Raw genomic sequence first — 23,798 nt, forward strand, 5'->3', positions numbered from 1 at the left:
AATAGGTTTCATAATTCTAGTCATACGCATATGTTGTTCTAGATCTTGTTCTCTTACATAACAATTATCATCACTCATTTTTACTCATTTTTCTCAACCTTTTTTAAAATTTAGAAGTAAAAAAGATTTAAACTGGGAATTCTTCTCCCTTCAATTACATGACAATCATAAAAAGAAGTCAATCAAGTTTTATAAACTTACAAAAAATTCTTATTAATTGCATTCTATCTTTTAAAATCATTTTCAGTCGACAAATAATTCTGTCTTTTAATAAGTCTATAACACTTTGAGTTTTATAGTTCATGTATTCTTGTGTATGACAGATTTCAAGAATGATAGAGCAGTTCATAAACTGTTTATGAACTGACTAATACTTTTTTTTTCTTTTCATGTCATGAATAGCGTATCCTACTTTTAGGATATATATTTGTCTTGTTTCGTTTCATTTACATGTTTGTTTTTCATTCATGTTTTGTTAAAATGCATATATTTTTTGTTTGTGTTGTAGTTGTACATTTTTGCAATGCATTCTGTAAAGCCTTTTTAACGTGTGAGAGTGCTATATAAATATGGTGTAATACATGTATAATGATAATAATGATGATAAGTGTTAGGATTCCATGTTGATTGACCGGTGCAAGTTGGTGCTGGCTATTCCATTATATATCTGTTTGTATCGTACTATCTTTTTCTGATGATGTAACTATATGTTTGTTTCTAGATTCTAAATGTCTTTGAGAATGTTGAAAACGTTTTTCTTTATTAATTATTACCCAACTGTGACCCAAGTTTTTTGTTAACATCCTTATCTCTAACGAAGCTTCTATCCTAATAGTTCATCACTGTCCTGAGGACAAGTATCCCTTGTAATAAAGGATGCTAAGCACGTCCAATGTTTGTCATCGTCGGTAGGACGAGAGGAAAGTACCCAAAGTGGACGCTCTATATCACTAGAGGCTGATATGGTTTAGTATACCGGAAAGGAAATGCAAATATACGAAGTTTAAATATCAATGCAGAATAAATTTTCAAACATATTGAGTAAATCACATTAAAACACTTATGCTTAAGCTCAGGTATTTAAAGAAAAACAGTCGACGGTCACATACAACTGTCTCAATTCTTTATGATACAAAAATATATATTGTTTATTAACATATACCAATAATTTCAGAAAAAAAGTTTGCAACTGGCGACAAAATATGCTCAACAAAGAAAAAATAGACAAACTAGTCAGGAATTTAGGATCATTGTCAATTATGCGTTTAAAGTACATGATGAAAGTGTATTTAAAGCTGACTATAAATGCAGAGTCTTTTTAACAAAAAAAACTTATATTTCTATGTTACAAATGCATTACCAATGCACCTATGAAACTTGTTAGTTGTGGTTTACGTTGTAGTGTAATTGTTATTATATATTCGTATTTTTCTGGGTTTAACGCCGTTTTTCAATAATATTTCAGTTAACCTAACCAGTGTTCCTGGATTCTGTACCAGTACAAACTTGTTCTCCGCAAGTAAATGCCAACTTCCATATATGAATCAGAGGTGGAGGATTAATTATTTCAGACACAATGTCGTTTATCAAATAGTCACGGAGAACATACGCCCCGCTCGAGGATCGAACTCAAGACCCCGCGATCTGTAGACCAGTGCTCTACCTATGGAGCTAAGCGGGCGGGCGATTTAGGAACGTAGCATTTCCTTTGTATATTCATACTTGTTCTAATTTCCCCTTTAACCCCCCCCCCCCACAAACCCCCTTCCTTCTCCTTACCCCTTTCTCCCTCTGTCACAGTTCAAAGGTCTAACTGTCGTCGCAAATTGTATTTGCCTAACTACAATATTATATCATTCATTTTTATTCCTATTTACCACAAGAGACAGAAAAAAACACGGATAGAATCTTATTGGGGCAGCTGGACTGGAGCTTAATGTTGTCATATTATGATGAAAGTAAGTCCTTGGTCGTGTGGGATCAAATCATCTTTCTTTGCAAGCAAACATTCATCGTTTCAAATTCGAGTATCAAACCGCTACTTTTTATGAATAAATTACATGATTTTGTTTTAAAATGTCCGATCTTTGGTTGTATTCAATGTCAAACTTACAAAGCATTAGTGTTGTTGCATAGTTTATATCTCAAGCTGCAATATCGTAATTTTCTATATTTTTTCTACCAATAAAAAGGCTCAGAAGAACCGCGTGTTGGAATAGAATTGTACAAGGACGGGTGATATTTAACCGAAGAAAATTGACAAATAAAGTGCGGAGGCTTTGATTTGGGCTATCTAAGAACACTCTACACTGATACATGTAGATCTATGTCCGAATTTGGGTCAAAACTGATCTTTGAACGCACATATGGATATCATCATTAATGCTTAGCGTATTGCTGCTCCCCTATTTAATGTGTAATATCCAAAGTCTTAGTACCATTGAAAAGGGTAATTGCCTAGATATATTTCCTTTATATTGTAATTCTTAAAATCACAAGGCCCAGGAGAATCGCATGCGCGTATAGAATTATAAAAGCACGGATTTAATTTAATGACTGGGAGCTCCCAGGAGAGGATTTGATATTGATATTAATTACTACTTGAATGTCATGGCTAAATGGTTCTTAAGCATTTGTTTTAAGAAATGAAATGATTTTTTCGGTGTTCATGCGAAACGACGACACAATAGAATCGGCAAATCCATTTAATTTGCCGATCCTATTTTGTCGTTCTTTTCGCATGACCACCGGAAACAATAGTTTCATTTCTTATATTTACATTATATTCCCTTTCCATATGTAAACAAGATGATATTATAAATTGCACATATTTTACGGCATGTAACATTAAAATCATTTGTTTGGTATAATTTAATACATCCATTTTTACCGTTACAGTAATGGAATTCCGCGTAAGACGGTGCAATGAGGTATTTGCACATTTTATTACCTTTCGTGAGTCTGCTTTTACTGTGCTTGGTTGAGTTACTATTTATAGATTTTCTCGTCTATCATACCAATTTATATTGATTTATTTTAGCCCGAACTTTGATGAAAGCTTGGCGCTTATTTAAATCGCTCTACAATCGTTTCTAGGAAAAATAAGTTCTAAAAGTTCTAGTGACATGTGAAAAGATACACTGACGTAGTTCAAGAGGGATCTGAAATCAAGACCTTGCGATTGAAAACGCATTATTAGCACTAGACCACACATCCGCATATTATTGATAGGCATAACTACAGAGGTCTTTACTAATCCCGGAGCGTAGAATGAAACAAAATATATACTGAAAAATACAAAATATTTATAGATAATTCTTCTCAAAAGGGTATAACTCTAAAAGACAGACCTAGAAGTCAATTATGATTGCCGTTGGAACAATTAGAAAACGTTTCTTTGCCTTTACCGTTATCAAATGCATGTACAAAATAAGATAAGTCTGAAAACATTTCCAGCTTCTGTTTTTCTAGTTAGAGCTAATTAAAGTTATAAACATGTAGAAGTTCAATTATTTTCCGAAACAATTTACAAACAAAATCAAATACAACAATTTTCACAATTATACTGTATGGAGAAAAAATCAAAAGCTCATATAGTCATCATGTCAGCACAGACATACCCATATATAGCTTTGGTGGCTTATTACAGTATATGCGTGATTTTCTCAAAAGGGTATAACTCTAAAAGACAGACCTAGAAGTCAATTATAATTGCCGTTGGAACAATTAGAAAATGTTTCTTTGCCTTTACCGTTATCAAATGCATGTACAAAATAAGATAAGTCTGAAAACATTTCCAGCTTCTGTTTTTCTAGTTAGAGCTAATTAAAGTTATAAACATGTAGAAGTTCAATTATTTTCCGAAACAATTTACAAACAAAATCAAATACAACAATTTTCACAATTATACTGTATGGAGAAAAAATCAAAAGCTCATATAGTCATCATGTCAGCACAGACATACCCATATATAGCTTTGGTGGCTTATTACAGTATATGCGTGATTTTCTCAAAAGGGTATAACTCTAAAAGACAGACCTAGAAGTCAATTATAATTGCCGTTGGAACAATTAGAAAATGTTTCTTTGCCTTTACCGTTATCAAATGCATGTACAAAATAAGGTAAGTCTGAAAACATTTCCAGCTTCTGATTTTCTAGTTAGAGCTAATTATAGTTATAAACATGTAGAAGTTCAATTATCTTCCGAAACAATTTACAAACAAAATCAAATACAACAATTTTCACAATTATACCGTATGGAGAAAAAATCAAAAGCTCATATAGTCATCATGTCAGCAATTTTATTTCCAGTAGGAATATAATTATAAATACACAATATAACCAGTATTGGTGACATACCCATATATAGCTTTGGTGGCTTATTACAGTATAAGCGTGATTTTTAACAATATATACAATATAGAAAATAAGAACTGCCTTAATGTTTTCTATCTAATGTGAATGAAACTGTAACTTTCGGTTCTAAGAATTGGGCCATTAAGATGTCCTTTGGAGTTTTCATTATCTTATTTTTTCTAGATAGTAGCATAATTAGAAGAAAGCGTACAAATGGAAGAATCTGGCACACTTACGTCTTTTAAGATTAGAAATTATCGGATAATTAAAATAATCAAAACGTACCTGGTTTTTCTAAATCATCAATGCGCGTGACTAGTGCTTCGATACTGACTGTGTCATGACAACACAAGGCAGACTGGGTCAGCGTCAAAAGAATACAAAACAAGAGCATCGTCATCGTAACTATTCTTCTTTAGATAATATAGACTTGAAACGAAATTCTTGTCTGAAAACTGGTTTTAAAGATAAGTCAGTTGTACACACGATTTGGAATATAGGTGAACAAGTGCTCCGGTTCATGTTCGAAGTGCTGTGACAACTATATGCGATTTTGAATTTTCGCAAATAAAATTGAAGGAAATGTTACTTGCGTCTTTTAATGCAGCCGCAGGCATCCACTCGAACAACAACTACTTAAAGTAACCGATCATTAAAGAATGCAATTTTTACGGTTTTATGACATACGTGAATAAAAAACCATTTACATTATTCAGATTTGTGGAGGTATATATAGTGTAGAGATGAGTTAAATATAAATATAATACTAAGTATAACTTTTAAAAGTTTTGTGCGGGAACACAGAGTATTCTTGAGACGCATTATAAATTATTCTCTTAAAGTTTGCCGCAACGTCTTTTTCGACGTTTCCCGTATTTTTTTTTTTTTTTTTTTTTTTGTAATGAAGTTACGTCATTGTTCTATTTCAAGATGTAAAGTTCTGCCTGAAGATATGTACAATTGAAAGCGCTTGCAGAGAAAAAAATAAAATTATTGAAAAAAGCTCAGAAGTCTTCTGCTATTACCGTGACAACAGTTGGGGCATGTCTATCCATTCTCCCAATGCAGAACATTCTCCTGCTGTTGTAATACAACCATGAGAACATTTGGGGCAAGGTTATCTATAGTACTTATACAGAAAATGCTCTAGCTGTTGTCACACAACCATGACATAATTGAGGCCTGAATATCTATAGTACTCTACATAGTGCTCCATCTGTTGGATCCAGTCCATGACAACATCCGGAGGATTTTTATCTTTTGTATTGATATAAAGCATGCTCAGGCTGTTGCTACCGGACCATGACAACAACCGCAGCATGTTTATCTGTTGTATTGTACAGACAATGCTCTAGCTGTTTAACACAACCATAACAATAGTTGAATTCTGGGTATCTATAGTACTAATACACACCATGCTCTAGTTAACATTACATAACCATGAGAATAGTTGGGATCTGGTTATCTACAGTACTAATACAGACCATGCTGTAGCTGTTGTTTCCGGACCATCTATAGTACTTATACGAACCATTCTTCAGCTGCTGTAACGCAACCATTTGTTGTATTTGCAACAATTGTTGGTGTCTGTTTATCTATAGTACTAATAAAGACCATGCACTAGCTGTTGTAACAACCATGACAACAGTTGGAACAAGGATAGTTTATACATAATTTAAGGTCGATTGTGAAGGAAGTTCTACAACGTATATTAATCACTCTCGACACCTCATTCCTGATGGAATCCATCGCCACGAGGGTATGAGAGAAGAGGTCAGTTTCCCTTTTAATGCTGAGCGACAAGCTACTGGTACCATTTTTCACGTCCTAGTTACGACGCGGTCAGGGATCGAACCCAAGACATCCCGCACTCGAAGCGGACTCTCTACCACTAGGCTATTATAAGTACTTAAACATCCGGCTATGGGTACAGGACCATGAATACAGTCAGAGCATGTTTATCTATAGTTCTAATACAGAACATGCTTTAACTGTTGTTACACAACCATGACAACAGTTGGAGTATGGTTATCTACAGTACTGATACAGAACATGCTGCAGCTGTTGTAACACAACAGTAACAACAGTTGGGGCATGTTTTTTTAAGTTCTGATACAGACAATGCTTCAGCTGTTGTAACAAAACCATGAAAGCAGTTGGGGCCTGGTTATATTTAGTACAGTTACAGACCATGCTCTAGCTGTTGTTACACACCCATGGCAACAGTTGGGGCCTTGATACCTGTAGTATTGATACAAACCATGCTCTATCTGTCTACCGGTCTATGACAACAGCCGGAGCATGATTATCTATTGTACTTATACAGACTATGCTCTAGCTTTTGTAACACAAGAATGAGAACAGTTGTGGCGTTGTTATCTACAAAACTGATACAGATCATTTTCTAGCTGTTGGTACAGGACTATGACATCAACTGGAGCCTGGTTATCTATAGTACTTGCACAAACATAAAACTTTAGATATTGTTACTGGACCATGACATTAGTTGGTGCCTATCTTTCTGTATTCATGATACAGATCTTGCTCTGACCATGTCAACAGTGAGTACATGGCTAAGGTAATTTCAAAACAGTACCAGTAACCGTGTCGTATAAAGAATTGTGATATATATAATATATATATATAATCTTGAAGCAGCTATTTCTATATATGTTGGCAAACAATTAAACTTATGATACAGCTTGTTTTTGCCTCGTACATTTAGGCTGCTCCAAGAGAGATATGTTACTTGGTGAGACCAGGACTCGCTTAGAAGATGAACTCTTCCGACAGAGCAACCCGGCCCCTTACACATCTTTTCCACTTCAAACATAGAATTCTATTAGAGAACGGCATTCATTTTTGTCGTTATTTATCACAAGGGCAGTGACTGTAAAGAATAAGGCTGCATTTACTCTACAGTGGATATGTTAGCCGGACTGTTAATACATGTATACAAAATATAGTGCTCAAAGAGACTTTGATATAACTTTCTCATTTGATGTCCAGATAATTCGGAGATATGAATGTTAATCAAATAAACATCATAATAAGGTTCATGAAATACAGTCATCTGAAGTGCATGTCTAACAATTTTAACTTAAAGCTATGATGTTTACAAAAGGAAACACTAAGTTACAGGGAATTTTGTTGCATATGTTTTATATTGAAACATTATTTTAAATGTTCTGCTGGGAATTTTTGTTTATTTGTATGTCTGTCTACTTGCTTTACTTGAATTAAATATTTTGAACCATGCCTTAACTTTCTATTTCAAGGTAGATAACTATTTTGAAAAAAATGCATTAAACATTGCACAGTTTCATGTGGTATGTGTAATCACCTAGGTACACTTATATAAGAAAAGTATACGAATCCAAATTGCACTAACCAGTTCGAGTTAAATCAAACTACTACATCGATATTTCATCCCATAAGCTGACATGCAGACGTTTCACCTTGATATTTATTAAGGCCACATAAACGGAAATAAATGTGAAATATCAGGCTAATGACCATTTTGTTAGTTATTACATATTGTTGACAACCTTGCGAAGTCATACTGTTCGGTAGGATACGTCACAGTATGGAACTTAGATAATATATAAATGTATGAATTTCCGATATCTATAAAAAGTAACTAATTGACGCATGCGCACTTTTAATAACCATGCGCCGCCTGTTGTCGTTATCCCTCTCCCGGGTCAGTTACGCTTGGACGTGTAAACAGTTAAGCGAACTATTTGCTTTAAGAATTTGTTAATGAATTGTTAGGCTTAAACGAATATTTCCTATTTTTCATTTTGCTAAAAAATCTAGGATATATTTGATCTGGGGTCAATCTCAGGATGTGATAAGTTTAAGAAAGGTAAGAAACATTATTTTCAAAAACTGGATAAAGTTAAAAACAATACTGTCGGGCTGTTAAAATGACATAAGATTATATGCATGATATGTTTCTTAACAATCTGCTAGGCTTACACACACGAATACGTAATTGTATGGAAAGCTATGTTTATGTTCTAGGAGCGGTAAAGATGGTTCTAGTAATGGATTTGTTCGAAACTTTAACATCCAATCATTTACACTTATTTGTGTTCACTTAAATGCTTAAATTTAAACTTAAATGTGTGCTAAATGCAAGAAAGGTTTTCGCTGGTGGTATTTTTAAAATGTGATTCATCTATGCACTACTTTTCTGAGTTATATTGTATAGATGAAACATACGACTGTCTACTCGTATGATGGCAAATATATAACCCGAGAGTCTATGCGTGGTTATGATCTGTGTCAGCCGAGTCTTACTGTTTATTACGTCAAATACCATAATTTTCTGGCGGCATAACAGGATTACTGAAGTATGGTGGAAAGATGGATGCATCAAACCTGTCAACTCTATGATTTTATTTCATTAGATTTTTTTCTTCTGATTTTCAGAATGGCTGAAGGTAATGAACATTTTCTTGAAAACCGGAAAGAACTCGAACGTATGTGTAAATACGAAAATGACGATAACAATAAGTTGTTGCATTCGTTAGAGAAAAAACATGCGAATGACTTCGGTCCAGAAAGTATATGTGTCCCCGGTGTAAGAATCCCGCCAGAAGAAACGACAATTGAGAAGGAATGTAGATCAGAGTGGCACCCCGTGTCTTCTGGATATAACACAGAAAACCAGTCCTTAGTCGAAAACAGTGCTAGTGGTTCAACAATATTTGGTAGCAGTCGTTCTGTAATTACTGGACAGGAAGTTCAAAACCCAAATGGTTCATGCGCAAATGCATCTGGTAAACAATCTCCCAGCAAACGAATTCATCAGAGTTTTAATTTTAGTTCAGGCGATTACAACTTTGACTTAGATACAGCTTCTGCCTCAACAATGTATAATAGAAAATGTGAAAATGCACATCAGGTATCAACTAATGCGCGGGGTTCACACGCAGCAAACAAACCACCACTAGAGAGAAGTATTTCTTGTACCGATGAATGTCCAATCCACGTGGAAGAAATACTAAAATACATGTGCATGTCTTGTCATAAACCAGCATGCCAAGTTTGTTTGAATATTGAACACCTGAATTGTAGTTCCCGCGAATTTATTCCTTCTTTAGTATTGAAGCCGGAATTCTTTTTCGAAGATAAATGTAAAAAGTTTGAAGAAGAGTTGGACCAGTTACAAAAACGTTTGAAGCTAAACATGGGAAAAGTTTCCTTGAACTCAAAGGCTTGTGAAAGAATGAGGGTCAAAGCTAAATCTGAATTAAAAAAACAACGAGACGAAATCAATAAAAAGTTTGATTGTCTGGAAGAAGATTTTGACACAAAACTCTTGAAAATCGAAAGCAGTGACAAAGCGAAATTGAAAAAACTTAAGACAAGGCAAGTGAAAATGGAACAAGAGTTGCAAGAGCATGTGCAAGATTATCAGCAACGTAAACATCTAGGAAATGCGTCACGTGTATTTACTAAAATAGAAATGTCAAGAAAAATTACTGAGGACATGAAAAATGAGTTGTCAGATATTGAAAAGGAAAATACAATAGAACGATATATCTACAAGCCATCGAAAGATGTTACGGAATTTACTAGGAACCTCTCAGAGTTAGGGAGCGTAGAAAACATCGATTCTAAAACCATAAGAACAATATCAGGTATCAATGCGATCCGAATGAAAACAGAAGGAGACCAACATGCATGTAAAATAAATTGCCTGGTCCTTTTGTCAGAGTGTCATCTGATGGCCGTAGATTATGGTAATTCTTCGCTTAAGATTGTTGACGGCGATAATGACGTAACCAGTATACCTGTAACGCCCGCGCCGTTTGATGTCGCATTGGTGAGAGACCAAGGACGCACGAATGACCAAGATGTAGTAAGTGGACAAATTGTTCTGACGCTGCCAAAAGAAAACAAATTGCGTTTTATGGAGTACACGTTGCCTGATTATTTTACATTCAAACAAGATGTTGAAACTAATGGGCAATGCCGAGGTATTGTCTACAGCAATGATAAGCTGTATGTTACATTTCCTTCCCAACGTAAGATTGAAGTCCTTGATTTGCAAGGCGAGTTGTTGAAAAGAATTACAACAGAAACAGCTGGGCAAATATTGCAACCCCAGTTCATTGCTATGGATAAAGAAGGGTACATGATTTTTAGTTCTGACATGGAAAACCATTCTGTCTTCAGTATGACAACGGAAGGAGATGTTACGGCCATTTTTACCGACCATGACCTTATAGAACCACGTGGTTTGTGTGTCAACCAGACCGGTGCAGTTTTCGTATGCAGTTCTGCTACCCATAAAATTTTTCATTTGTCTGAAGAGTGTGATCTGATATTAACCATGAGTGTAGCAAACGCCGACAATATGGCGCCGTTTCCGTTCAGTATTGCATACTGTGATAAGAAGGATACACTCTATGTCGGACAGTTTACAGACTCTATAAAATCTTACAAACTTATTTAAGGAATAGAATACGGAGACGATTCTAGAACTCTTGAAATAGATACAGAGCTAATGATGAATATGGTCCAAGCCAGCTTTTTAGGACCATTGAATAACAGACGAAAGATATTTTTGATACGTTTGTCATTCGGAAAGATGCATTCTTGTGAGAAAAACAAAGAAACACTGCTTAAAACATAAAGAAACTGAAGAAAATAATATGGCTGTGAAGTGACTAAAACCTAGAGACACCCCCATCCCCCGGTCCCATTTTGCCCCTTACCATTTCCTTCCCCTCTTTCTATATTTAGAATAAATTAATATGTACTTGTTGGATGTTTGAAGTAACCCGTCTGAAATATTTTTTCACTACAGCTTTTTTTGTTTTTGTGGGCCTACTTTGCAAATGCGTGGACCTGGGGCTGTGTTTTTGGTGCTCTGTGCTTCCGAGTTGCTTCCCTTACCTCTTATCTTTTGGAAAATTGAACATATCAATTATCTCTTTGATTACGACTGGACTGGTTACATATTGTCTTTAGACTTTATATATATATAGTATGCTCTTGTGCATTTCTCTGACTTTGTCAATCCTTGCTGATACCATGGGTTAACCTGGGTTTCAGAATTCTGCAAATTTACTGGTAGCCCATCAGGCTACCAATATTTTTTTGGTTTGGTAGCCCGAAAATTTTAGTTTATTTGGCCATGACAATGGCCGTTTTGGATTATTTGCTAAGTGCTTCTATAATACAGTTTGCAGTTGTGATCGAATGCTTAAATCAAAATAGGTTTAATAATTCCAGTCATACGCATATGTTGTTCTAAATCTTGTTCTCTTAAATAACAATTATCATCACTCATTTTTACTAATTTTTCTAATCTTTTTTTTTGAATTTAGAAGATAAAACGATTTAAACTGGGAATTCTTCTCCGTTCAATTATTACAACATGACAATCATAAAAAGAAGTCTATCAAGTTTTATAAACTTACAAAAAAAATCTTATTAATTGCATTTTATCTTTTAAAATCATTTTCAGTCGACAAATAATTCTGTCTTTTAATAAGTTTATAACACTCTAGAGTTTTATAGTTCGTATATACTTGTGTATGAAAGATTTCAAGAAGGATAGAACATTTCATAGACTGACTAATACATTTCTTTTTTCTTTTCATTTCATGTGCAGCGTATCCTACTTTTTGATAATTATATATGTTTGTCTTGTTTTGTTTTATCTACATGTATATGTTTTACATTCATATTTTTGTTATTGTAAAATGCATTTATTTTTTGTTTGTGTTGAATTTATAATTGTATATTTTTTCAATGCCTTTCTGTAAAGCCTTTTTAACGTGTGAGAGTGCTATATGAATATGATGTAATACATGTATAATGATTATAATGATAATAAGTGTTAGGATTCCATGTTGATTGAACGGTGCTTGTTGGTACTGGTTATATATTTGTTTGTACCGTTCCATGTTTTTCTGAAAATGTAACTATATGCTTATTTCTTATTGTCTTTGAGAATGTTGAAAGCTCTTCAAGTGTACTGATGTTAAACATTTCTTAATGAACATGGTTTGTGGAAAAGTTTTCGAAGGCTTTCATTGACTAATGGTAAATATTACTGGGTTTATTATGATGTCACACGGACACGATTATAGGACGTTTTAACTTCTGGAAGACCCTCAGATGCCCCTTTGTGCATTAAGTCAGATAGAAGCGAGGACATTGGTAGAACCACCCAACTTCCATAAGCTGGCTTCCTCATGAAAGAGCTGTACCCACCAAGTGGGGTCTCAGACCAACAGCGGTTAGGGCAAGTGATTCAAAGTCAGAGACTTTGACCACTCTTCAACGGAAGGTCCTGTCCAAATTTTTAATGACGCTGACTTCAAGCTAGGTGTAAAGCACGCTTTGGATGTAGAACTCTTCATGCGAGGAAGCAATCCAACTGTCTTACGGAAGGTCAACGGTTTTTCCCGGGTACCTGAAAAATGCCAGGAGGGGTACCTGGGGTCTTTCCCTACCATCAATGCTGAAGCAGTCACCTTTACGCCCTAAAATGTGCCATGAGGCTTTAAAGACAACAAAAAATACCTACAAAAATCCTAAAAATTTCTATTGATCATTGTTTGTAATGAATTTTGTATTGTTTCTGTGTGTTTTGTTAACTCGACAGAGCCTCGTTACCGCCAAAACAAGTTACGCTCGAACCGGATTTACCACCAATGAAAGATTATTTTATTCTGGCGATTTAACTAAAACTTTGATAAAATGCAAATATCGCAGTAAAACACGGGCAGTGTATGTACATGTTCAACTAAGGATACAAATATCAGCGGAAACTGTCTAAGTATACGAAATGTGCAGATGACGGGAAGCAGGATGTACATTGTCTCGGAAATATGTACTCTAACCTCGCCAGATCTCCTGATATGGATTTTATTAACTGCGCATGCGTAACAAACTAGAATTCACAATCTATGCAAATAGTATTTGGTTGAATGTTCCGGTTGTTTGCAAGTATTTTAAAATGATAAAAGAAAACGCGTTACTATGCAAAGTAAATTAATTAATCCAACCACAATGTTCTAAATACGAAAATATCATGGTAATCTGTGTTGTAATATGTCTTCTTCCATGCAAAACAGAACTTTTCTTTGTCTTCGCTTGTGCTGAAAAAAACTTCTTGCATGCCAATTTGGGATTTCGCGTATTTTTTCAGGTGCTGAAAAAAAGAAAAACTCCGATTTGCGTCTACAACCAATGACAAATTATTATATCCCGGCGATTAAACCAAAACTTTGATAAAATGCAAATACTGTTATGGTTATAATCCTTCAAAACACGGGCAACTGTGTACTGACTTCATTTCGTCAAAGAAACTTCTACTTGTGTGATTGTCGGAATTCTTGCCAGGTCCAATCCGATGTGATCAATACCTTGAAGGAAACTTAAGGCTGACACCTGCAAAGGTGTCCAGTGCGACATATCGGTGCAATGTCTGGTATCATCAAAACACCTATAAACTTAGCATCCTACTGCAAGATAAAACTCTAAGACATATCTGATCAAAAACAAAATTTACCACCTGAAGATAGTCAAACCTTCCCAAAAATGAAAAATATCTAGGTAAATGCCAATGGCATAGACACGCTCCGTTCAAATCTAAACCCTCAAAAGGCATGTGGGCCAGACAAGATCAAGTCCATCAGTCCTAAAACACTTCCAAATGAACTGTCCCAAGTCCTTGGAAATGTCATACCCTCGTCAGACCACAGATGAAATATAGCTCAGAAGTCTGGTCTCCATACAAACAGACCCAAATAGATGGATAGATAAAAGTCGTTTAAATTTCTTTTCATGTTTAGCCCTTGCAGCCATTAAAAGGGACCAAGTACCTCTACTTGAACAAAATTTTGAGAAGACCCAAAAATGACGTGGTTTGATGAAAATCCATCAAGCAGGTGATAAAAATTAAATGAATTTCTGTTTTCAGCTCTGGAGATCCCTCAAATGATCCAAGTGCCTTTATTCAAAAATCCTTGGAGAGGAACATATAATGATGCTTCAGACCAAGTTTGATGAAGATGTCGTTTAAAGGTATTTCTATTATAAGCTCTAGTCGCACTTAAACAAATAGGGATAAAACCTTAGAATGTTGCTACAGAGTATCCAGCGGGTCATTAAAAGAAGTTGTTTAACGGTTTTTTCAAGTTAAGCCATTTTGGCTTCTAAAAGAGACCAACTTTCCCCATTTAAAAGAACTTTAGAAAGGACCTACAAAGCTCCATTACACGGTCCATTTCGCTCAAGGGTTTTTTTCTATTTTTAGCTCTACTGGCGTGTAATAGGGACAAAGTGCCCTCCATTTAAACACAATAATTAAATGACCTTATAATAATGCTACCAATCAGGATTGATGAAAGCCCTTCAAGTTGTTTGAAAGAAGTCATGTCAATGAATTTCTATTTTAGTCGTGAACATTATGCACAAATTATATGATTATGTTCAAGAATGTCCGATTGTTTTGCTGTATTTAATGGCAAACTTCCAAAGCATTAGTGTTGTTGCATAGTGTATATCTCCAGCTACAATATCATAGCTTTCTATAATATTTTTCTGCAAATCAGAAGGCCCAGATGAACCGCGTGCTGGAATTGAAATGTACAAGAACGGATTGTATTTAACCGAATGAAATTGACGGCTCTGGTTTGGGCTTAGTATTGTTATGTCATAATGTAGGTAAGAGCTCGGTTATCTGAATGCACTGGCTTGATTGAAAGAAAAAATACTTGTACGCATTTGGGTCAAAAGCTGATCTTTGAACGCACATATGTAGATAATCATTAATACTTAGCGTACCGCTGTCATCCCATTCAATTTGTCATTCCAAAACTCTTAGTATCAGTGAAAAGGATATGTGTCTACCTACAATATGATACCTTTCTATTGTAAGTCTGTAAATTACAAGGCCCAGGAGATAACATGCGTGTATAGAATTATACAAGCATAGATTTAATTCAATAACTGAGCAGGTAGCTCCCGGTTGAGGGGTTGATATTGATATTAAACAAAGAGATGAAAAACTATGCGTTATTATCTAACAATTCATTTTTCTGACGTCACAAATATTACGACATAGCAATAGACGGCATAGAGGCACGCTGGAAAAGGGATTATCAAACATCTGACACATACTCGTATTTGAACCGCCTCGGTAGCCTAGTGGTAGAGCGTCCGCTTCGAGTGCGGGAGGTCGTGGGTTCGATCCCCGGCCGCGTCATACCAAAGACGTAACAAATGGTACTAGTAGCTTCCTCGCTTGGCGCTCAGCATTAAGAGGGTAGTGCTAGGACTGGTCAGCCCGGTGTCAGTATAATGTGACTGGGTGGGGTATCATGTCACGTGTCTACGGCGTGATATTCCAGTGAGGCAGCACTATAAAGTTGGGTATTGTGCTCACTGCTACAAGTAGACACCGTCTTTTATATGACTGAAAAAAAAAATGTTGAAAAAGACGTTAAACCCAAACTCACACACACACATACTCGTATTTGATGGATATCGTCAATGACATACATAATAATCCTTGATAACGTGTTAGAGTTGAAATAATATATCTCAAAAAGTAATTTTCTCATGAATAAAATCATTGTTTGTCGTTTCGATGCGTATTATCATATCACTCGGGCTGCTCCCTCGCGATATAATTTCTTCGCATATTATCTCCAAACAATGATTTTTTAACGACACACCATGTTTATATTATTTCTTAACTTATTTGTAAAGGTAGGGGTAACAAAATTCATTTTAAACTGTGCAACATAAGCTACAAATAAAAAAAAACAAAGCTAACATCTTATCATTGGAAGTTGCAACACTATCAACATTACAATTTTAGTTCTAGTTATCTTTTATACATTCTACCCCGACTGACTAAAAGTATGTGTCTTTTAAAACAACGGTGGCCATAAATAATAACTTTAAAAACATTCTGACCAAAAGGTGAATTATTTAAGGCTGAGCGGCAGACACCATTTTGGCGTTATAAAGCGCAATTTGTAGTCTATAGAACAGTGTTATAATGGGAAAATTTTCGTCTAATTTATAAAGCTGTGTGTTATAACAGGCACTAGCAGGCAATAGGTTAATCCTAAGATTTAAGCCTTACTATTCAAAGTAATGGCAGTACTTTAATAACCCAAGAGGTTACTTGTAATAGTTTCATTGGCTATATACACGTAAAACGCTCATTACGGTATGTTATCTTTACCCTAGGAATCAGCTTACAAGTAATAATCATTTTAGGTCAAACGTTTACTAGTTATCACTCTTATCTCTAACGAAACCTCAATCTTGCTAGTCCATCACCGACAAGAGGATATGAGAGAAGACATGAAAGATCCCCTTGTAATGCGCAACGCCAAGCACGTTGACATGTTCAATGTTTGACGTCGTAGGTATGAGAAAATCACATTAAAACAATTATGCTTAAGCTCAAGTGTTTGAAAAACGTAGACGGTTACATATTAAGTTGTCTTAATATCTATTGTTTAGTAAAATTTATATATAAATCGCATATTTGTTGTTCAAAAGAAAGATGGAAACTTGCTACAAGATATGAATGGAAACACTACTCAATATTTTAGGATTATTGTAAATTACACATTTAAAATAAATGATGAGCGTACAATCTAAATGTTGACACTAATTCCGGAATCTTTTTAATAAACCTTTTGTTTATTTTTCTATGTTACAAATGCATTAACAATGCACCCATGAAACTTGTCAATGTTTCACCATACAGCATGCCAATATTTGAGGCATGCACTTTGACAAAAACTTCATCACCGATCTTCAGTTGCGTAGCAACCGTTACAGAGCCTTGGTCGTACTGAAACGCATATGCTTCAGCCAGGACAGCGCCATTCTTTATCAATTCTAGAGAGATCCAACTGCCTGTTCCGGTATTAAGCATAACAGATAAGGAGAACATATAGATCCCTGCCGAAGGCGCAATAAATAAGCCTGCCGAGCTGTGATATCCGCCTCCAACGTTGAAATGAACAGAATTGAACACAATTGTTTGACCTTGAGTGAGTTGGGTGACATGGTTTTGTACATCAATTGTTGCGTGAAACGCAACTGTTTCGGGTGTTTGTCTCGTGGAACTTTTTCTTGGAACTGAAATGCTAATAAATACATGTAGTACTTGATTTTAGATACACAGAGATCTTGAGTGTGTGTTGTTGTTTTTTTTTTCAGCGAAAACATATATAAAATGTACACTCCAACAGAAAAAAATAATTACATAAACGCACTATTTTGCGGTGTTTTCTTTTCAGCGAACATATGTACACTCAACTATTTTAAAACGCACTTACAATTTAGAGATTTTCTGATTTGTTCCACTCCAGATATTTGTGACATATTCGTTTCAGAAACGTCGACTGGTTTTGCTACTGTCTCTAGGTTAGCCTTTATAACTGCGTCTGAAGCGGCATCTGCCGTCTCGACTTGGCTTTCCGCGTTCTTGGCACGAGATATGACGTCATTAATGATTTTCTGTTGAACTTTGACAGTCTGCTCCAGTTCTTCGATACGTCTCTGTTGCTGGAAGAGAGTTCTGCCTTGCTGCTCATCATTTATTCGAAGGAGCTTAATAGTTTCTTCCTGACTTTGGATATGATTCTTTTGTCGCTCAGCTAAAATGTAAGAAATTAACTTAACAGATCTACTGTGGCATGAATTTGTTTGGCATGAGTTTTAATAATTACAACTTATATATGTGTAGATCTACTTGTACTTGATAACAGACAGTTCTTGGCACGACATAAAATGTATGAAAAGTATGAAACTGTACCTTCCATTCTAAGAATTGGACCATTTGGACGCCCTGTGGAGTTTTAATTTTTTTTTCTTCTTCAGACACTAGTATATTTAGAAGAAAGCACACAAATGGAAGAATCTGGCAGACTTACGTCTTTAAAAGTTTAAATTTATCGGATAATAAAAAGGAGTATAGCGAACCTGCTTTTTCTAAAGCATCAATGCGCGTGACTAGTGCTTCGATACTGGCGATCTCGTGACAAAATACGGAAGTCTGGATAAGCGTCAAAAGAATACAATATAAGAGCATCGTCATTGTAACACTTCTTTTTTAAATTAGATAGATTTGAAACGAAATCCTTGTCGGAAAACTGGTTTTAAAGATAAGACATTTGTTTACACGATTTGGAATAAAGGTGAACAAGTGCTCCAGTTCATGTTCGACGTACTGTGACAACTATAAGCGATTTTGAATTTTCGCTAACAAATTGCAGGTTGTGACCTGCGCATATATATTTAATGGAACATCAATTCCTAAAAGTAACCAATTCTTAAAGAATGCGATTTTTACGGTTTTACAATTGTTTGCTAATCAAAACGAAGTTAAAATACCAAAATAATACACAATTTACAGTATTCAGATTTGCAGGGATTTGTGTAGTGTAGAGATAAGATGCGTTAAATACATAGGATATATACATATAACTTCAGTACAAAACCTATAACTATTTTTAGATTACATTTTAAAATATCTCCCTTTTGGTCTTAGTTTTCGTCTTGTGCGAAACATATTCCTAAACGTATTGAAGACATTTAAGTAAACCATGAAGTATAAATAGAAACCATTGAGTACAATATAAAGAGCTGTATACATTGATAGAATAATACCACCGTTTCACTTAAATGTTCCCTCTACGGATATTTCAGTGAACTTGGAATATAGATGATTAATAATCAGAGGATGTGCAGAGTGAAAAGCAAGAACATATCGCAATTATCATTCCTTCTTTTGTACTTACTACTTTTCGTCTGGAACTTCAGTATAAAAATACTGAAGAAATTTCAATTGAATTTGGAATACAGATATCCATAAAAAATAACTGCATATCACAATCTCTATCTCGTATGTTGTTTTACACTTTTCAAATTCTTGCTATGCGTTTGCAACTACTGAAGGGAAGCAGAGTGCGAGGATCAAAATCTTTCAAAAGGATCTTTTCTTTCACCTTTTTTACGATACATAAACAAGATTTGTCTGTGGTTATTGCAACAAATGAAAGGTTAGACTAGATTCCTTGGAAGCACTGAGCGCAGAGAAACAGCAAAATCCGCCGATCGTAAAGTAGGCCAACCAAGAACAGTAACATAGCAGACCGGTTGCTTCAAATGTCAATCAACAAATATATGTATATCTAATTAGGGGCCTATATGAAAGAAATTTAAAAACGGGGCTGGAGTAAAAAAAGGAGGGTAGCCTTTGTGAGAATGAAAAACGGTTAGTAAAATAGGGGATATAAGAAAAGAGATATCAAAGGGGAACTTGACAGGTAAGAACACACCCAACATACAAGACTATGTACAAAAGTGGACAAAAAGCAAGCTGGCTTACGATAGGTCGGTGGTTCTACCCAGTTTCCCACTCATGATGAAATAATGCAAGTAGTGACACCAGGGGTCTTCATCCACCATCAAAGCTGGAAAGTTGCCATATGGCCTATAATTGTGTTGGTGTGAGGTTAACCCCCAGCCCCCCACCCCCCAGTTCCTCCCACGCACCCTCACCAAAAAGAAAAACAGACGATATAAAGTTAAATACATAAATAGACTGAATCCGAGGAGGCATCAGAACATCAGTTAACTAAATAACTTAAATGTTTGGAGTCAGACCATCAAGAGCATACTTTTAATGGCCCAACCAGGCCACTTAACCAAAGGAAGTGCAGAGCACATTCATGAACTATTTATCTGTCACAAGTCCTTGAAATATCTATTGGTATAAACTTTTTAGAAATTTTAGAAAAGAAAGCTATATCACACAACGTGTATTACCACGTGACAAAGCCATGTCGAAGACCATCAAGCGGACCTACCCATACTTTTGTAATAATGCTATAATGCTATCAGCTATCAAGGGTTTCAAATTCCAGACCGTTGAAATTTGTTGAACTGTTATAAAACACGTTCAAAGTTCAAAAACATGATTTTCAAATAAAATTTGTTTTGCATTATTCGTGGCGAAACTTTGCATCTGAATGATATTTGTAAAATTTTACCATCATAACTATTAGGATGCTTCTGTTCATTTCTGTCATATGATAAGCGATTTCTTGCTGTTCAAAAGAATTTACCTCTGAAACAGAAGGGGTAGAGTTAGACATCCGGTATATTTTTATTCAAAAACTAATTAGCACGTTAAATAAATACGTTCTGCATTGAGTATTTTGCTTTTATAATTACGCATAAAATAGCTAAATACAAGACTCTTTGATTCAGCAGTTTGTTTCAAATTATAGTTCCTAATTTTGAGCACGGTCATATACTTCTATGTGCAAATGATTAGAAAATCTGCTGTTTATGTACATATTTATAAACTATATGATTTATACCTAAATGCCTAAATGATAAATAAGCTATAAGGGGCACAGACAGCAAAACTGGATGTTGAGGGCTAAATTAGTGGGTACGGGGGAAATGCTCCCCGCAAAATAAGAGTTGTGCATGTAGCTCTGATGCATTTTGATGTAAACTTGGTAATGTTATCTCTCCTTTTGGTAATGAATAAAATAAAATAAAATATATGCATGTGTAAATCATGTGCAGGTCCAGGCCTTTGGACCTTATAAGAAATTCTGCTAATAGTCTCCCTATACACATGTGTATGGCTTATCGTATGTTAATTTCAGCAAAAATGTGTGATAAAGTTCACCTATATTTTTTGATGATTGCTTTTAGGTGAAACTACCTAGACGTAGAAGAATAAATTGGCAGTCTGGTGGGTAAAGAAAGGGTGAAAAAGCAAAGGTTATTTTAAAACCACGAGACAGCGGACATACAAAGCTACTGATACCAGGTTTGCGAGCGTAGCTAGCAGATAAAAAAACATATTTAAAACGCTCTAATGTCTGAATTGCAGGCTTTCCAAAATATATGTATATGTTTGCCATTTTTAGGCTGGTCCGTTGAATGCGACCTTGAATCAGATAGTGTATACACAGACTGTAAGGGTTTTTTCAAAGTTGGGAGGACAGGATGGGGGAGCTTGCAGGAGGGAAAACCCCATCCTGCAAAAGTTTGGTATTTTAAACACTAAATCAGCATTCTGCTGAGTTTTGAGAGAAAGAAATTTCTGTCAATAGGTGTTTGGGTTATTTTTACCAGAAGAAAAGTTTGTTTTTTAACGGATTTTTTATTATTAAGAGTTAAAAATTATAAATATTTTTATTTCATTGACTTTGTCTATCTGTTTGAGAACTGGTTTGATGGGGGTCCCGGAAAAAATTTAAATATGTGTATTACAAATCCTGAATTCTTTAATGAAATCAGCACTGAAAATATGGCGATAGCTTAAGTTATATTATGTCCAATTATCTTTGAAAAAAAAAAAGATATTTTGAGTAGGAATTTGTATTAGGGTGCTAGGCCATTGTAGGATGTGGTGTTACTGATGTTTGTTTCAAAGTCAAATTCGAAAAAACTTTTTGGCTGAAATTATCAGTATTTTCGTATCTATAAGAAAGAAACATATATACACTCAAAAGATCTCCCTTCTTAATTCTTATGTATATATTACTGTTCATATATTGAAATAATGCAGCAAAAACTACACTATCCAGCTTCAATATTTTCAGTAAATTTTGCAGTCTTAAACAGGGTTTAAAATTTAAATATTGATGGAAATGCTATTCTTCTTTAGTAATAAAGAAAGCGTGCGTGTGTTGTAGTGACACACACACACACACACACACACACACACATAGATATAAAATCTGAAAGTTATTCTACAGTAAAGAACATGGCTTTCAAACTAATGGAAATATTTTTTTGTTTTTGAATCTGACCCGGAGCAGGATTTCTTTCTCTCAGTGATTGGGAGGCAGAAATATTTTTCATTATGTTGAAGCCAGAATCTATTTTTTCAAGCAAATTCAGATTTTGGTCGTCCCCTTAATATTGCCGACTTCCAGTCACCCGCCCTTTACATGATGTGAGTTCGAAACCATCGCTTCGGCCAATGGGTGTAGAATTATGTCTTTTGAATAAGCCATCAAGCTTGGTTATTGAACGCCGGAGGTAAAAGAATTAAACGGCATCTTATCTTGAGCATTAGACATCTTATCTTAAGGACATGACATCTGATCTCGATCGAACGTCATCTTATTTCGACCGCATGCCATATTAACTTGAGCATACAACATGTTATTGCAAGAATACGACATCTTATCTTGGGGTTATGACATTTTATCACCATCGCACGATATTTTAGCTCGACTTATGGCATCTTATCTTGTACGTACGAAATCTTCTCGAGGCAATGACGTATGATCTCAACCGCATGACATCTTGTCTCCACCGTATGATATTTCATTTTGGCGGTCGACATCTTATCTTGAGCGTTCGATATATCTTATCTCGAGGCCATTACATCTGATCTCGTTCGCATGCCATCTTATATTGACTGTATCTTAAACGTATGACATCACATCTCGAGGGTACGACATCTTATTTTGAAGCTATGACATCTTATCTCAATCGCACGACAACTTACCTCGGCCATACGACATTTTATCTCAAGCGTACGACATCTTATTCTAGCACACGCCTGTGGCATATTATCTTGAGCGTACGATATCTTATTTTGAGCGTACGACATCTTGTCTCGAGTGGACGACATCTTATTTCTAGCATACGACATCTTATTTCGAAATGTGGCATATTATCTTGAGCCTACGACATATTTTTTCGAGTGTCATCTAAAAAAGTAAGTCCATGTCCTAAACATGCCACCATACTTTTCCCAACTGATGTGAAACTGAACGTAGGGATATAAATAAAATGGTTCGTTTAAGTTGGGTTTTTCGAATGTTTTCAGTTTCTATAGATGTTTTAGTACTGATTACGCTACAACATTTTTTCTTTGTTTGATTTTCCACCTTTCTTAACTAGTTACAAAAATATTTGAAAAATGGATTAAGAATGTGTTTTAACAACTTGCTGATCTTAAAAATGTGTAAAGTGTACCGGCGGCGTATTTATAAGGTTATAATAGTACTTGTTTTGTAAACTGTCTACGCCCGCTTAGCTCAGTAGGGAGAGTATTGGCCCACGGATCGCGGGGTCGCGAGTTCGATCCTCGGGCGGGCGTGTGTTCTTCGTGACGATTAGATAAAAGACATTGTGTCTGAAATCCTTCGTCCTCCATCTCTGATAATTCATGTGGGGAAGTTGGCAGTTACTTGCAGAGAACAGGTTTGTACTGGTACAGAATCCAGGAATACTGGTTAGGTTAACTGCCCGCCGTTACATAACTGAAATACTGTTGAAAAACAGCGTTAAACCCAAAACAAACAAACTTTTGTACATTTAGTTTAATCTAAAAATGACCGATTCACTTTAGATTATAGCAAATTCCCTAGTTTTAACATTTTAATCAATAGAT

General features: G+C 35.3%; 2 protein-coding genes across 2 annotated transcripts; one reads left to right on the forward strand and one right to left on the reverse strand.

The window, feature by feature from the left end:
* The first annotated feature begins 8,047 nt into the window (after positions 1-8,047).
* On the forward strand, positions 8,048-12,400 carry LOC128551236 (uncharacterized). The gene is made up of 2 exons (XM_053531942.1): positions 8,048-8,225; positions 8,795-12,400. The coding sequence occupies exon 2, from the start codon at positions 8,796-8,798 to the stop codon at positions 10,824-10,826; it is 2,031 nt and encodes a 676-aa protein (XP_053387917.1). The 5' UTR covers positions 8,048-8,225; position 8,795; the 3' UTR covers positions 10,827-12,400.
* Positions 12,401-16,568: 4,168 nt separating this feature from the next.
* On the reverse strand, positions 16,569-18,533 carry LOC128551207 (uncharacterized). Its single transcript, XM_053531828.1, has 3 exons — positions 18,344-18,533; positions 17,698-18,018; positions 16,569-17,497 (listed from the first exon to the last, which is right to left on the reverse strand). The coding sequence occupies exons 1-3, from the start codon at positions 18,456-18,458 to the stop codon at positions 17,067-17,069; spliced, it is 867 nt and encodes a 288-aa protein (XP_053387803.1). The 5' UTR covers positions 18,459-18,533; the 3' UTR covers positions 16,569-17,066.
* Between the last annotated feature and the right edge of the window lie 5,265 nt (positions 18,534-23,798).

The sequence above is a fragment of the Mercenaria mercenaria genome, chromosome 19, assembly GCF_021730395.1.
Source record: "Mercenaria mercenaria strain notata chromosome 19, MADL_Memer_1, whole genome shotgun sequence".
Taxonomy (NCBI): Eukaryota; Metazoa; Mollusca; class Bivalvia; order Venerida; family Veneridae; genus Mercenaria; species Mercenaria mercenaria.

Coding starts and splice junctions, on each gene's coding strand:
- LOC128551236 (XM_053531942.1), top strand. CDS start 8,796: ATGGCTGAAGGTAATGAACATTTTCTTGAAAACCGGAAAGAACTCGAA.
- LOC128551207 (XM_053531828.1), bottom strand. CDS start 18,458: ATGACGATGCTCTTATATTGTATTCTTTTGACGCTTATCCAGACTTCC. Junction 18,019..18,343: donor TGATGCTTTAGAAAAAGCAG/GTTCGCTATACT, acceptor CTTACATTTTAG/CTGAGCGACAAAAGAATCAT. Junction 17,498..17,697: donor AATCAGAAAATCTCTAAATT/GTAAGTGCGTTT, acceptor TTAGCATTTCAG/TTCCAAGAAAAAGTTCCACG.